The sequence below is a fragment of the Xiphophorus maculatus genome, chromosome 19, assembly GCF_002775205.1.
Source record: "Xiphophorus maculatus strain JP 163 A chromosome 19, X_maculatus-5.0-male, whole genome shotgun sequence".
NCBI lineage: Eukaryota > Metazoa > Chordata > Actinopteri > Cyprinodontiformes > Poeciliidae > Xiphophorus > Xiphophorus maculatus.
In genome coordinates this window covers 26,975,925-26,993,337 of record NC_036461.1, presented here as the reverse complement: position 1 = coordinate 26,993,337, position 17,413 = coordinate 26,975,925, and the positions used below count along the sequence as shown (strand labels likewise).

General features: G+C 41.6%; 1 protein-coding gene across 3 annotated transcripts in view; it reads left to right on the top strand.

Annotated features, from left to right (window-relative positions):
- LOC102219109 overlaps positions 1-17,413 on the top strand; it is a 314,558-nt gene that overhangs the window by 278,575 nt on the left and 18,570 nt on the right. For all 3 annotated transcript variants that reach the window (XM_023352126.1, XM_023352127.1, XM_023352128.1), the window contains 3 exons: positions 4,184-4,327; positions 11,887-12,027; positions 14,268-14,444. In XM_023352126.1, the coding sequence (XP_023207894.1) occupies positions 4,184-4,327; positions 11,887-12,027; positions 14,268-14,444 (462 nt within the window). The remainder of the gene's footprint in view (positions 1-4,183; positions 4,328-11,886; positions 12,028-14,267; positions 14,445-17,413) is intronic.

Genomic DNA, 17,413 nt, shown 5'->3' with positions numbered 1-17,413 from the left:
TTTTTAGATATTTTGAGAAAGAATTTGGGGAGAAAAACATAAGCAAATAGTTATTCGATTTTTAAAGAGAACTAGATTGTTTCATAGAATTTGATTGTAGTAGTTTTATTTGTGAATTTGTGTGTGATAAATAGATGGGTAGATACAAAGTTATGTATAAGTATGCATATTTGTGTGTGTATGTGGATATACAGTATATATGTATAGGTAGGATATTTCTTTCTTTATTTATTGTAGAATATATATATATATATATATATATATATATATATATATATATATAAATAGATATATATATAAATAGATAGACCATCATGAACCACACTCCATAACAATAGGTGGTGGCGGTATAAAAGTTTGTTGCCAATTACCAGTAACACCAAGACGAAAAAGTATTTAAGCCTCTCATCCAAATCCTCACATCTACTCCTGTCATTTCTGGGCTTCCCTGTGTTCTCCCGTTTGGATGTCTTTGGATTTATTATGAGTTTTTTCCTGGCTCCTGTGATTTTGGTACATCTTGATTTTTCATTTTTCATTACTTAAAGATGATCCATGCTAACAGCTCCAGTCTGCTTTGTGGACCAACCGCAAACCCACATCCCATGACACAAAGTTAGTTTTGTTGTATATGACACACTGACTGATTATTTTTCTGTCTGTGTGCTACTTTTTGGAGCCTCTCTTTGCACATCCTCAGAATCTACAAATTATGGATCTGGTCAACTGGTCTCTCAATGCAATTGATAAACATATTATCTACGGGCTAAGGAGGGCCTATTTGTCCTGTGGGGACATACCTGGCAGGATACATTTTGGACTTTGGGGATGTGTGTAAAAAATTTTGTCTGTCCATGTTATATCTGGAAGATGTGGAGGACTTGTATTTATTTGGATTCATGATAACAGGATTTCTGCTTTTTGGAGCTGGCGGATACCTGGCATATCGACAAATTTGGAAGACGTCGGCAGCTGTTTCAGCCCCTGTTAAGCTACCTGATCATTGTGATGGCTGACTAGTGAACGCTCAGACTAACATTATGTGAGGAACTGGAGGAGAGTAAGGTTTAGGCTGAGTATATGGATATGAATGATTTTTGGCAACCTCTCTCTTCAGGAAATCATAGGGAACAGGACATAGGCAGAGTTATATTACATCCACTAGGATTACCTAGAAAAAAAGAAGTTAGTACAGGCTGATAAAAACAAACATCAGGGTGCTTGAAAGGGTTTGCATTTCCTCTGAATTTGTATATGGTACCTGAGGATACACAGGTAGCATTGGTCAAGTTAGAAAATGTGATATCTCTAAAAGGCCTTCTGGAAACGTCCATCACCCAAGGGGAATCCTTCTCTATTACGGTTAATTTCATAGTTCCACTATTTGAAAGGGTTGCTAAGGTAGTTTTCAGATCCATGGGAAGTGGAACCATCAATGTTTGTACAGTGAGAGCATGTGGAATGAGAGAATCGATGAAACAACTTTGATTGGTGATTTTCCTAGCTGTGATCCTCGCTGTTTGCCATCAGACATTGTCGACATCATCATGATGATTGATCTGATGAGCTGTTCTCCTTTTCCTGTGCAGGACAGAGGCTGTAGGCGACTTTGTTGTTGTTCGATTAATGTAGCCTGCTGTTGGTGTAATGTTTTTTGTTATTCTTCCTTGTAGTCCATTCCCAGTTCAGTATGGGCAGTATAAAATCAAAGCTATGATCAAGGCCCACAGTACCTTCCAATTTCCATAGAGCTGCATCATGCACTCTGTTCTCTCCTCCTTTCTTCTGGTGCTTGAATCCAGGTGTCCTGCTGCCCCTCCTTGGGGATCAGGGGATCCACCAGAGGAGGTGGAAAAGCCTTTGCACTGTGTGGCGTGGACCAGGTGTCCCTTCCTTCGACTTTTACAGCAATGTTGGTCACCAGTAGGATGTGGTACGGTTCCAACCACCTCCTTCTGTTGTCTTTGATCAGCACCCACTGGCCTGGCCGGAATAGGTGCAAGGGGTTTTCTCAGCTACTAGGGGTAAGGCAGCTTTCACAACCTGGTGAGATAAAGAGAGAGACCTTGACAGAGACTTACAATACTCCAGCATGCTGTGTTCCATCAGGTTAACCAACCTTAGTACTTAGTACTGTGGGATCTTTGTAGGTTTCTCCTTCTGTGGCTGCAGGTCTGCCAAACAAAATTTCAAAAGGCAACTTCAGAATCTGAGCAGACAGTATATCTTACTTTATTCATTCCTGCATTTGACCTGGAGGAGGAACCATCAACATACAAAACCATGTCACATGAGAGGAACATCTTTTAAGTCAGGTCTGGGACGACACACAACATTTAAGACAGCTGCGCAGTCGTGGGTTCCCCATCATCAGAGGTAGGCAGCAAAGTGACCTAATATCACTGTCAGTTTTGACAGTGATATTAGTATAACCATCTAGCAGCAGAGAGATGAGAGGTCTTTTGTTCCAGTAAAACTATTGAAACCAAATGAGGGACAAAAACAGTTAACTGATGGTATCCAACAATATCATGTGAATCTAACTGCTTCTTTTGAAGAGCTTCTATGTGCTGTGGGGACAAAAGCTGATTGTTTTTTGAGATGACATGACCTAAGAAAGTGACCTGTTGTACAAATTGCAATTTTCACTTTGAAACTTTGTGGTTGTTTTCACATAAATATCTCAGCAGTTTGAGTGTGTCCTGTTAGCATTGTTCCTCGGATGGACAACATAGAAGAAGGTCCTCCACATAAAAAATCAAGACTGAGCCAGGGGTCAAAATAAGACCTTATAAGGATTCTCTCAGGACTGAGTTGTAGATTGTTGGGGCTTTGCAAAAGCCCTGGCAAAGTCAAGTAAACGTGAATGGTTTTCCATTGAACTCGAAGGCAAACCAGTACTGACTTTCAGAGTCCACTGGAATAAAAAAAAAGTGTTTGACAGGTCCACCACTGAGAAATGAGTTGCTATTGCTCATGGAATTTGAGACAAGATGGTATTCGTATTTGGTACGGAAGGTTCCCTGGGCAGAACTGACTGATTGACCTTCTGAAGGTCATGGATGAATCTCCATTCATCTGGAGTCCCAGGGGGTCTGATTTTTTTTTACTGGAAACAAAGTAGACTGTACAGGACATCTTGGATATGGAACAATCACACCAGAATATAAAAGTGAGTCAAAAACTGGTCTAATACCTGTCAAAGCCTCTGGTTTTAAGGGATATTGTTTTTGGCACAGGCGAAAGTCTGATTTTGGTGTTATTACTACAGGTTCACAGTTTCAGATGAGGCCCACATCATATTTGTGTTTAGCTCACAATGAGCCAGGCAGCTGATCCAGCTCTGGGTGTGTAGGTGCAGCCGCAGCACACAGCTGTGGTGGTGAAATCAGCTGCAGAGGTGCATGAACGTTTAAACACATTAGTAGAATTTGAGTAGAACACATAAGGAAGTGGGGTCGGTTGCCAGTCTGTAACTCGAAGACAGTGCCTGACAAATGAACCCAAATCCTTCCATTCCCAATCAGATGGCTTTGCCAAGGAAAACATGCGGAATAGAGTTTTGAACATGATACGATTTGTTTTGATACAAATTGTGCCAATTTGTTCAGCAGTCAAATTTACTGAAATTGCTGCTATGGATGTATCCCAGAACAAATCAGAAAATTGTAATCTTGTCTTAATTTTGTACCAAGTCTGCTCATAATCACGATCTGTACCATCAGAAAGATAGGATGGAGATCATCAGGTGACATAAACTCAGTCCTGGGTTGAACAGCATTTTTGACCAAGTTCAGAGAAACTCCTGTTAGTTTATAAATTGTGGGGTACTTAGCAACCCAGAACAAGAATCAAACATTGAGAACCAACATTTAGCTTTCTACTTTACTAATCTAGAACAAACTTAGAAAATACAATCTACTTAGCAACCCAGAACAACTGAAACATTTTAAAGTATAGTTTTTCTTTTGCTGTGCCTGCTTTTCTTTTATTATGCTTGTGTTTTTGATTTAGATAGATAGATATAGATAGATAGCATTTATTGTCATTGAACAGGATTCAATGAAATTTCTCATGTAAAACACTTAGAACTGTCATGTTGTGGAAAAAGTGATATATCAATGAAACTTCTTTTAATTTTGTTTTACATTTCATTTACACGGTTTCCTCTGTTTGTTTTCAGGAGTTGTACAGACAACTGTGTGCCCACAAGACTTTATTGCAACACATTATGGAGAACCTTAAAATGAAATATACTGTGGTCCCTGTTGAGATTGACAGCCAGATGCAGAAAGTCACTAAATCACTGCACTACGTGGAAGAAAAGGTACACTAAATGTCTGAAATTATTCAAAGTTGAGAAATTGTTGGCCCTTGTGTGTTATTTGGTACCATTAATAGTATATATTTTCAACACAATAGTCTTAGACTATAAATGGTTAACGTCGTACAGTTGTTCATCTATCAGTCTGTCCATTTGTCCATGGTAGTTGATTTTAGGTAGGGTTAAGACTGGCACTCTCTAAGTCAGAGGTCGGCAACCCAACATGTTGAAAGAGTCATATTGGACCAAAAAAGCCAATCTGTCTGGAGCCGTAAAAAATTAAAAGCCTTATATGGGGCTTATAATGAAGGCAACACAGGCTTTAAGTGTTTATATTAGCTATTTTAGCCTATTATCAAAACAACTAAGTGCGTAGATTCAGATTCAAATTCATTTTATTCGTATCCCAATTTGGGCAATTAATATTGCAGCAAATACAGAAGACTATTTGCCTTCTGTATCAAAGATTAAAAAATAAATAAATAAAAATACTATAAGCACATAAAATACAGATCAACACATAAAGGGAAGAATACAGCAGTGTATTTCATTATTGGCCAACAGTTGCTACACTATATCAGGTGCAAGTCCCCCTACCTTGTCCTGCATTAAAAAGAGATATTGCTGTAGGAACAAAGGAGTGCTTGTACCTGTTACTTCTTATACAAGGAAGTCTGAGCCTGATGCCAGAAGGCAGAAACTGGAAATCAGCATGTAAGGGATGAGAAGTATCAGCAATAATGTCTTTAGTTTTCCTAATGATTTGTTTTTTACACAGTTCTGTAAGTGAGAATTGTTCAACCCCTAAGATCTTATTGCTAGTATGTATTACTCTGGTAAGGGCATTTTTTGGTCTAATACTGAGATTTCCAAACCAACAGAAGAGGGAAAAGGTCAATACAGATTCAATATATGAGTATGTTGGCCATGCAGGAACTAGGATGTTTTCAGCTTCCAGGAATTGTGATGAGATCCTTACAACATGGGGTTGTACATTGTCATGCTACAACATGAAGTGATAGTCATGGATGAAAGGCACAGCAGTGGGCCTGCATGCTGGTGTTCCCGCTAAAGTCTTTTTTGCCACTATTTTCCCTTTACAACAATCATACAATATCCTGCACTGTGTGGTGTGTTACATGGTGGTGTGTTGAATATGCCCGATTTTAGATCGGGTAGTCAACATTGTCTTGGCCGGTAATTGCAACCTCGGGTTTTTTCCCTGACTGGGAGCGAGAACGCAGCCTGTTGAATGTGACAGGTAGCCAATCAGAAAGCGCGGTGACGTAAGCACGGAGGGGAATCCCAATCAGTGGACATGGCGCAACTATGTAGAAATGTTTATTACTATACGTAAAGGTTATTATTATATATGTTTATTGTATGTGGTTATGTTTATTCAGTTAAAAATGAAAAAAACATCACTCACCTCCAAAGTGCAGCAAATAGAGCGGCTGCTCCCACCGTATTTTATCAAACACCCTTTCTTTTTGTTACCTCTTTTATCGCTTAAAATGAGTCCACAAACTATCACTACTGCTTCTACATCGTCATCCGTGTATGGTATGTTGGGGGTTTTACTGGATTTTCTTCTGGAATCAGGATGTTCATGAGTGGAATCGGTTTGTGTGTGGTGTGTTGCTCCTGCCGTGTGGCTGGACACATGAACCGATCGAACCTGTTGTACTTTTATCGGCTCGTATCGTGTGTGATCACAGAAGTTTGGAAAAATCGGCCGACAATCCTTAATTCGTGCCGTGTGAACCAGACTTGAGACTCCCAAGCTCCATTCCTCTCATCGCGTCTCAATCACTGCCCTAACGCTCTCTGACTCTGGTCGCTATGGTAACGTTTACATATCCCTTCAACATAAGATACAGATGCGCCACAAAAAGGAACATTTTACTTTCATGAAAATTTTAACTCACGAAAACGACTAATGGGAGCTGAGCCTGAGCTTGTTTCTCTGCAACGAGACAGTCCCATCTGGGAGTGATGAGAGACACTAACATCCATAGTTTTGCTTATGCACAGGGTGCTTGGTCTCTACATGGCGAAGCAATAGAGCTTCATTCCCTCATTAGCGTATTATGCAGAGCGGGCTTGGAATGTGGGAATAACCTACTGGGATAAATCCATTCTCCTGTCTCTTCTCTGGGCCTTTTCCCCTACGCAAAGAAACTTTCCAAAACATATGATCTGTTTCTTACTCATTTTGCTGCTTGTGGGCCCAGTGTTGGCAAGCAAGACGTAACCGAGACAATCTGGTTAAAGGATTTTCAAAATAAAAGATTCTCCAGACTCAAATAATATGGTCCGTGGCCCGGGATGGGGACTACAGCTTTATAGTACAAACCACAGGGTGAAAATAGCAATATATATTATTTTATCATTATATGTTATTTTTCCATGACAGGTGCCTCACCATGATGAATATATACACTGCTCAAAAAAATAAAGGGAACACTCAAATAACACACCCTAGATCCGAATGAAAGAAATATTCTCATTGAATACTTTGTTCTGTACAAAGTTGAATGTGCTGACAACAAAATCACACAAAAATCATCAATGGAAATCAAATTTATTAACCAATGGAGGCCTGGATTTGGAGCCACACACAAAATTAAAGTGAAATAACACTACACGCTGATCCAACTTTAATGTAATGTCCTTAAAACAAGTCAAAATGAGGCTCAGTATTGTGTGTGGCCTCTACGTGCCTGTATGACCTCCCTACAACGCCTGGGCATGCTCCTGATGAGGTGGCGGATGGTCTCCTGAGGGATCTCCTCCCAGACCTGGACTAAAGCATCCGCCAACTCCTGGACAGTCTGTGGTGCAACGTGACGTTGGTGGATGGAGCGAGACATGATGTCCCAGATGTGCTCAATCGGATTCAGGTCTGGGGAACGGGCTGGCCAGTCCATAGCTTCAATACCTTCATCTTGCAGGAACTGCTGACATACTCCAGCCACATGAGGTCTAGCATTGTCCTGCATTAGGAGGAACCCAGGGCCAACCGCACCAGCATATGGTCTCACAAGGGGTCTGAGGATCTCATCTCGGTACCTAATGGCAGTCAGGCTACCTCTGGTGAGCACATGGAGGGCTGTGCGGCCCTCCAAAGAAATGCCAGCCCACACCATTACTGACCCACTACCAAACCGGTCATGCTGAAGGATGTTGCAGGCAGCAGACCGCTCTCTACGGCGTCTCCAGACTCTGTCACGTCTGTCACATGTGCTCAGTGTGAACCTGCTTTCATCTGTGAAGAGCACAAGGCGCCAGTGGCGAATTTGCCAATCCTGGTGTTCTCTGGCAAATGCCAAGCGTCCTGCACGGTGTTGGGCTGTGAGCACAACCCCCATCTGTGGACGTCGGGCCCTCATACCATCCTCATGGAGTCGGTTTCTAACCGTTTGTGCAGACACATGCACATTTGTGGCCTGCTGGAGGTCATTTTGCAGGGCTCTGGCAGTGCTCCTCCTGTTCCTTCTTGCACAAAGGCGGAGGTAGCGGTCCTGCTGCTGGGTTGTTGCCCTCCTACGGCCTCCTCCACGTCTCCTGGTGTACTGGCCTGTCTCCTGGTAGCGCCTCCAGCCTCTGGACACTACGCTGACAGACACAGCAAACCTTCTTGCCACAGCTCGCATTGATGTGCCATCCTGGATGAGCTGCACTACCTGAGCCACTTGTGTGGGTTGTGGAGTCCGTCTCATGCTACCACGAGTGTGTAAGCACCACCAACATTCAAAACATCAGCCAGACAGCATAGGTACTGAGAAGTGGTCTGTGGTGCCAACTGCAGAACCACTCCTTTATTGAGTGTGTCTTACTAATTGCCAATAATTTCCACCTGTTGTCTATTCCATTTGCACAACAGCAGGTGAAATTGATTGTCAATCAGTGTTGCTTCCTAAGTGGACAGTTTGATTTCACAGAAGTTTGATTTACTTGGAGTTATATTGTGTTGTTCAAGTGTTCCCTTTATTTTTTTGAGCAGTGTATATATATACAGTGGGGAGAACAAGTATTTGATACACTGTTGATTTTTCAGGTTTTCCCACTTGCAAAGCATGTAGAAGACTGTGATTTTTATCATAGGTACTCTTCAACTGTGAGTGATGGAATCTAAAACAAAAATCCAGAAAAATACAATGTATGATTTTTAAATAATTAATTTCCATTTTATTGTGTGAAATAAGTATTTGATACACCGGAAAAACGAAACTTAATATTTGGTACAGAAACCTTTGCTTGCAATTACAGAGATCAGACGTTTCCTGTAGTTCTTGACCAGGTTTGCACACACTGCAGCAGGGATTTTGGCCCACTCCTCCATACAGATCTCCTCCAGAGCCTTCAGGTTTCGGGGCTGTCGCTGGGCCACACGGACTTTAAGCTCCCTCCAAAGATTTTCTATTGGATTCAGGTCTGGAGACTGGCTAGGCCACTCCAGGACCTTAAGATGTTTCCTACGGAGCCACTCTTTAGTTGCCCTGGCTGTGTGTTTTGGGTCGTTATCATGCTGGAAGACCCAGCCACAACCCATCTTCAGTGCTCTTACTGAGGGAAGGAGGTTGTTGGCCAAAATCCCACAATACATGGCCCCATCCATCCTTCCCACAATATGGTGCAATCGTCCTGTCCCCTTTACAGAAAAGCATCCCCAAAGAATGATGTTTCCACCGCCATGCTTCACGGTTGGGATGGTGTTCTCGGGGTTGTACTCATCATTCTTCTTCCTCCAAACATGACGAGTGGAGTTTAAACCAAAAAGTTCTATTTTTGTCTCATCAGACCACATGACCTTCTCCCATTCCTCCTCTGGATCATTCAGATGGTCATTTGCAAACATCAGACGGGTTTTGACATGCGTTGGCTTGAGGAAGGGCACCTTGCGTGCACTGCAGGATTTTAATCCTTGACGGCATAGAGTGTTACTGATTGTTTTCTTTGAGACTGTGGTCCCAGCTCTATTCAGGTCATTGACCAGGTCCTGCCGTGTAGTTCTGGGCTCATTCCTCACCTTCCTCAAGATCAATGATGCTCCACGAGGTGAGATCTTGCATGGCGCCCCAGACCGAGGGAGATTTTCCGTTATTTTGTATTTCTTCCATTTTCTAATAATTGCACCAACTGTTGTTGCCTTCTCACCAAGCTGCTTGCCTATTGTCCTGTAGCCCATCCCAGCCTTGTGCAGGTCTACAATTTTATTCCTGATGTCCGTACACAGCTCTCTGGTCTTGGGCATTGTGGAGATGCTGGAGTCTGATTGATTGAGTGTGTGGACAGGTGTCTTTTATACAGGTAACGAGTTCAAACAGGTGCAATTAATACAGGTAATGAGTGGAGAACAGGAGGGCTTCTTAAAGAAGAACTAACATGTCTGTGAGAGCCAACATTCTTACTGGTTGATAGATGATCAAATACTTATTTCACACAATAAAATGGAAATTAATTATTTAAAAATCATACATTGTATTTTTCTGGATTTTTGTTTTAGATTCCATCACTCACAGTTGAAGAGTACCTATGATAAAAATTACAGTCTTCTACATGCTTTGCAAGTGGGGAAACCTGAAAAATCAACAGTGTATCAAATACTTGTTCTCCCCATATATATCTACTGTATATATATATATATATATATATATATATATATATATATATATATATATATATATATATACATACAGTACAGACCAAAGGTTTGGACACACCTTTCTAATTCAATGGGTTTTCTTCAACAGTGTATCAAATACTTGTTCTCCCCATATATATCTACTGTATATATATATATATATATATATATATATATATATATATATATATATACAGTACAGACCTAAGGTTTGGACACACCTTTCTAATTCAATGGGTTTTCTTTATTTTCATGACTATTTATAAGGCAAGAAATCCCACTTATTAACCTGACAGGGCACACCTATGAAGTGAAAACCATTTCAGGTGACGACCTCTTGAAGCTCATCAAGAAAATGCAGAGTGTGTGCAAAGCAGTAATCACAGCAAAAGGTTGCTACTTTGAAGAAACTAGAATATAAGGGGTATTTTCAGTTGTTTTACACTGTTTTGTTTAGTGCATATTTACACATGTGTTATTCATAGTTTTGATGCCTTCAGTGTGAATCTACAATGTCAATAGTCATGAAAATAAAGGAAACTCATTGAATTAAAAGGTGTGTCCAAACCTTTGGTCTGTACTGTATATAATCTTATTTTTTACAGAACACAGTTAATAACACTGTTGCTAACATCATTGAGCAATAGCTCAGATGTATTTTTTTTTACAGTTTTTGTAATTTTGCTAGTTTTGGAAGAATTCTGTAATAACAAAAAGACAGCCAAATAACCAATTTGGTTGCATTACATGGGAGCACATTTCCTGTTTTGAGTGAGTGAACTCGCATCATTTGGTTTCAGAGCAGTCATGCACCCACTAGGGATAATAATTTTTTCATGAACCTCCTGGTCCCACCCACCCACACACCTACCCAAGTACTAATTAATATACTATTGTAAATTTGGTCTTATTGTGGTAGAGGGGTTTGAGTGTCCCAGTGGTCCTAGGAGCTATGCTGTGGGGCTTTATCCCCCTGTTAGGGCCACCCAAAGCAGACAGGTCCTAAGTGAGGAGCAAGACTAAGTGCAGCCCGAAGACCCCTTATGATGAAGAAGATCATTGGAGACAGTGTTCCCTCACCCTGATCACTGGGGCCCCACTCTGGAGCCAAGCCTGGAGGTGGGGCACATTGGTGAGCGCCTGGTGGCTAGGCTTTAACCCATGGATCCTGAAGAGGAAACTTGGGCATCCCTTCCCATAGGCTCACCACCTGCGGGAGAGGACAAAGGAGTCAGGTACAATGTGGGGTGGGTGGTGGCCAAGTAGCAATCCGATCCTCGGCTAAAGAAGCTGGCTCTTGGGACATGGAATGTCACCTCTCTGGTGGGGAAGGAGCCTGAGTTAGTGTGTAAGGTTAAGAGGTTCCGTCTAGAAGTAGTCTGCCTCACCTCAACGCACAGTTATGGAACCAGTCTTCTTAAGAGGGGTTGGATACTCTGGAGTTGCCATTGGTGAGAGGCGCAGAGCAGGAGCGGGCGTACTTGTTGCCCTCCATCTTGTGGCCTGTACATTGGGGTTCACACCAGTAAATGAGAGGGTAGTCTTCTTCCGCCTATGAGTGGGGGGACAGGTTCTGACTCTTGTTTGTGCTTATGTGCCGAACAACAGTTTAGATTACCCACTCTTGTGTTATGGTAGGAAAATCTGATGAGGTAGCACAGATGATCAGAACACTGGAAAGGTGGTTTGAAAATCCATTTTATTTAAATTAATCTAATGGGACTACTATGTTGCTGGTCAGTTTTACCCCTAAAACCATTTGTAATGGAGTATGTCTTTCCTCTGATCATGAAATATGTGCAAAAACAAGAGAAGTTACCTAAGATAACACAAGTAGCTGAAGGATAGGAGTGAAGTTGGTTAGTGACCTGTCCCTGCTTTGGATCTTGATATTTGTTCTTGTTTGATCAATGAGGTGGCAGAGGCAGTGGAGAGGAGTGGTGCTGTCCACAGGCTGGGGACGAAGCTGTCTGATATCCAGGTCAGCCTGACATCTGTTCAGAACAGAATGAAGGAGAGAAGCCCCACAGTGACTGAAGCAAAGATCACACAAAAGGTGAGTTAAAGTGAGAGAGACGGGAATAGTGTTGGAGGTAGTCTCTTCAGGGGTGACATTATTTTCTTCCAGTGAAATTAACAGACTAATTGCCATAAAATAGGTAAAGAAGAATTTCCCTTCCCACCCCCTTGCTCTCGGGAAAGGCAAACGCATTTTTCCTCTGCTCCCTTCCTTGCCCTCCTTACTCTGTTTTTGTGCTGTCTTTTCTCTATTTTTGGAGAATTTCTTTGCACATCCTCCAAAAGGAAGGGAGGATGTGCAAAATTACGGATTTTTTCAACCAGTCTCTCAATGGGCACAGGAGAGCCCTCTTGTCCTGCGGGGACATACCTAATGGGATACACCCTTGATTTATTCATGATAACATGATTTCTGCTGAGCGGGCTCGCTTATTGACAAATTTGTGATGGACTTGGCCGAACTAGCGAACAGTCAGACTGTTCGTGTGGACAGAGACGCAAGTTTGATGCAAGTCTTGCTGAGACTCGCAGCCCAGCTGAGGACTATAAAACTCACTAACGGAATGGAATTGATCTTGGAGAAGGTGCTAGTTTCGGTTCAGTGGAGTGGCCACGCTAATTTGGATAATTGGGAACTGAGATGTATTGTTAGAATTTAGGAGAGACTGAAATTTATAATCTACCCGACCTAAGACATTCTGTATCTGTATTGACTTAGACTTAGACTTAGACTGACTTTATTGTCATTTTGCATGCACAGGGTGTATACTTTTCCCATGTTGCCTTGGGAGGGCTGCATATTTCAAATCTCCTTGAAGATTTGAAATATGCAAATCTTAGGTCGGGTAGAAATTTATAATCTACCCGACTTAAGACATTCTGTATCTGTATTGGCTTTTCCCATGTTGCCTTGGGAGGTCTGCATATTTCAAATCTCCTTGAAGATATGTAAACATAATGATCCTTTCCACTTCACCCCCTCTGTTATCCATGCAGCTGTGTAGATGAGTGCTCCCAAGGACATCATGACTAGATAACAACATCGTATTGGATTTCTGCCAGGAGAGTGTGCAACATTGTTTCATGGCCCCGTGATGTCACCACCTTCACTCGTGTCTTTGTTTTTCCTAAATGTTGCTATGCGCCCTAATGTGTCCTTTCCTTTTTTTATTTAATTTTGTTAGAAACTGTTGAGTACTTACTTTTAACCCAGAAAAGGAATTAGAACACACTTGGAATCCAGAGATTCTAAGTGTGTTTAGTCACTCTTTACCTTATTTTTTAGAATCTGTAGAGAACCGGTACTCACTATTTAGACCAATGTTATACTTCTTAGTTAAATTTTTAGATTATTAAGCAGAGAGAGGAATTGGAACGAACTTAGAATCCAGATAAAATTCTTCCAGAACAGGAACACTTAGTTTTTATTATTACTTAGAAACTGTGGAGTACTCATTACTTTTACAAATTTAAAGCATACTTAGCAAGTCCAGAGAATACTTACTTACACTTATTTAGCAACACTGAACAGGGATTAGAACAAATAGAATCCAGAAAAACTACCTTAGCAACTACGTTTTGGACTCCTATTCTTCCAACCCAGAAAAGGAATTAGACCAGAGGATACTTACTTATCTCCAATGGACTGGCGACCTGTCCAGTGTGTACCCTGCCTCTCACCCAAAACGTCTTGCTGGAGATAGGCACCCCTCCCAACCTCACTAGGGACAAGGGTGTAAAGAAAATTTATGGATGGGTGGATGGATAGATACTTACATATACTTATCTTCCAACCATGAATAGGAGTATCTAGTTTAGCAACCCAGAACAGGGATTAGTGCAAATTTAGAATCCAGAAAAGACTACCTTAGCAACTACTTTATAGACTTCTGTCCCTCCAACCCAGAAATGGAATTAAACCAGAAGATACTTATCTAGTAACCCTGAACAGGAGCACCTAGTTTACATACTTTATATCAACATTGGATTATTTTTCTTTTCTTTGGTTTGTTATTTTGTTTGTATTTCATTTTAATTCCTGTAAAGCACGTTGCCTTGTTGCTGAAAATGTGCTATATAAATAAAATTGCCTTTATTTTTACCTTGACATGATTTTGTTAAAGGGTTAGTAAAGTAATAACTTTGCTTTAGTAAAGTCCCATAGAGAAATGTGCAGCTATTTCTGCTTTTTATCATAATATCTGATCAGTTTCATTTTATGTACAAATTAACACCATAAAAAAAGTTTTAAATAAATGCAGCTATATCTGTGCTCAGCGTGTATGGGATGAGCTGGATGTTTGGCACTCCCGACTGGCAGCTCTCGAAGTGGAGATGCAGGACTTGGAGAAGCCAGAGGAGGTGCTGATCCTTACAGAGAAACTGGTGGAGGTGCAACAGCTTCACTCCCAAGTAGCCAAACAGGCAGAACAGAGGACAACTCTACTCAGCAAGGTGAGAAGCTGCCTTCTGATAACCCTTCAGTCTGCCTATTGCCTCTTTTGTAAAACATGATGACATAAAGTAATAATGAGTAAGTTTAAAATCTCACAGTCCTGTATTCATGTGACTTTGCAGCTTATGTTCATGCCAGCATTATATTTAAATACATTAACTTACAACGTATTTATGCTCTTTGAACTTTCTGACGTTTGTACAAACTTCACTTTATCTTATTGGGAGTTTATATGATAAAACAACAGAATGTAGTGCATGATTTGGAAAGTGGAAGGAAAATGAATCCTCTTTTAGAATAGAATAGAATAGAATAGAATAGAATAGAATAGAATAGAATAGAATAGAATTACTTTATTCATCCCAGCAGGGAAATTATTTCGCAGTTACAGCAGCATAGAGACAAGACACACACAACCACCACTGAGTAGCAATTGTAGACAAAATAAAAATAAAATATAACATGCTGTCAATATAAAAAGCAGCTTAGAGCAGTCCTTACAAAGATTCAAAAAAATGCAGATACAGTATGTATATGTAAATATATGTACAGCAAGTGTGCCACAGTGCAGTTGTGCAAAATTGGACTGATTAGTGCAGAACAATGATTTATTTAGCTTTTATTGTACAGTGAAATGGCATGTGGCAGGAAGGATTTCCTGTATCTGTCCCTACGACAGCGGAGCTGGAGCAGCCTATGTGAGAAGGTGCTCCGCTGTCTGTCCACTATGTGGTGGAGAGGGTGCTGTTTATTGTCCATAATAGACAGAACCTTCTTCAGTGTCCTCCTCTCCACCACAGTTTCCAGGGACTCCGGCCTTAGTCCCAGTACAGAGCCGGCTTTCCTGATGATTTTGTCTAGTCTATTAGAGTCGCTGGCTCTGATGCTGCTTCCCCAACACACAGCAGCAAAGAAGATGGCACCGGCAACAACACTGTGATAAAAGGTCTCCAACATCTTGCTGCACACATTGAAGGATCTCAGCTTCCTTAAAAAATAGAGTCTGCTCATCCCCTTCTTCTTGCACACAGCGTCAGTGTTAGATGCCCAGTCCAGTCTGTTGCCGATTACAACTCACAGGTATTTGTAATCCTCCACCTCCTCCACCACTTCTCCTTTGATCTTTAGTGGCCGTGAAGGTATCTTCTTCCTTCTGAAGTCGATCACCATCTCTCTGGTCTTACTAATGTTGAGCCTCAGGTGATTCTGGTCAGACCACTTCACAAAGCTGTCCACCAGTGTCCTGTACTCCCCCTCCCCTCCATCCCTTATACATCCAACAACCGCTGAGTCATCAGAAAACTTCTGTAGGTGACATGACTCAGAGTTGTACTGGAAATCAGTGGTGTACAAGGTGAAGAGAAAGGGAGAAAGCACAGTTCCCTGTGGAGCTCCTACGTCACTGACCACCACATCAGACAGGACACTGCCCAGATGGACAAACTGCAGCTTGCCTGTCAAGTAGTCAGTCACCCAGGAGATCACTGAGTCATTGACACCCATCCTCCGCAGCTTCTCACCCAGCAGTAGAGGCTGGATGGTGTTGAAGGCACTGGAGAAATCAAAGAATGTGATTCTCACAGTGTCTCCTCCACCATCCAGGTGTGACAGTGCTCGTTGCAGCAGGAAGATGACGGCATCGTCAACTCCTAAGTGGGGCTGGTAGGCAAATTGCAGGGGGTCTAGAAACGTCCTCACCTGAGGCCTCAGCTGGACCAGGACCAGTCTCTCCATGACCTTCATCACATGAGATGTGAGAGCAACTGGTCTGTAGTCCTCTGGGTTGACTGGCCTTGGCTTCTTGGGAACAGGAACCACATGTGATGTCTTCCACCGCAGCGGGACTCTCTCCAGCCTCAAGCTCAGGTTGTACATGTGTGCCAGTACAGGGGCCAGCTGGATGGAGCAGGTCTTCAAGATCCGTGGTGTAATGCCATCAGGTCCTGCAGCCTTCCCCTGTTGTAATCGCTCCAACTGTCTCTCAACCTGGCCTGTAGTCACTGTTAGCTGGGGGTAGGTGTTGTTGTCTGCAGTGGAGATGGGGGAGGAGGGGGGGGGGGTATGAACGTATGGATGAGACTTGGAACTTTTTTTGGAAGCATTATTGTTGCTAATTAACATTGCTGCACGTATCAATCTCAGCTATGTCACACAAATATAACTTTGTTTTATGGTTAAATTTAATTAATACAGCAAAATTAAAATGAATGTGTTCAATAATGTCACTCAAATAACACATGGGTGGGACATGTTGGTGACTGCATTAGAGCTTGCATAGGGCTATATGAATGCAGAACCTTCATGTTTGTCCTCTAGTCATCAGTTTAGTGGTGGGCAAAATGGACAAAAAAAATAGTAATAATTTTTTCTTTCTCTTCCGTTAATAATCTGACAATGTCCTTTTTCTTTCTTAAGCAAAACAAAATTCTGACAGTTTGTACTTGCTTAGCAGGATAACCATACCTCTTCTTATTTTGAATGCGCTTCATAAATCTACTGCAAAAAATGCTGACAGTTTTTTGCTGCCCTCAGCAAACTGTCCAACAATGTCCTATGATCATATTTGAGAAAGACCAACTTCAAGTTATGTCCAGACTGTACATAAATCACAGGAGAAAATAACAAATAATAAAAATACAAAGCATCTATCGGTGCCCCCAAAGTGCTGGGTGCCTGGGCTACAGCCCTGGTAAACCCATGCTAAAATCCGGGCTTGGTTGTCGACCTTAATCAAAAATCAACCTTTTTGACCATAATTCAACATTGCATTACCATCACTTGTTTTGTGGGTGGCAAGGTTTCATTCATTTTGAAAGATAATCTACTTTTTAGCTAAATTTGAACATTATATAGACAACATCAAAGTTTGTGTTTGTATACAATGCAGTTGTAGTTTTAACAGTTTGTGCATGCACAATCATATCTGTAGAGTACCTTGGGATGCATGAGTTGTCTGCCCTGCAACATG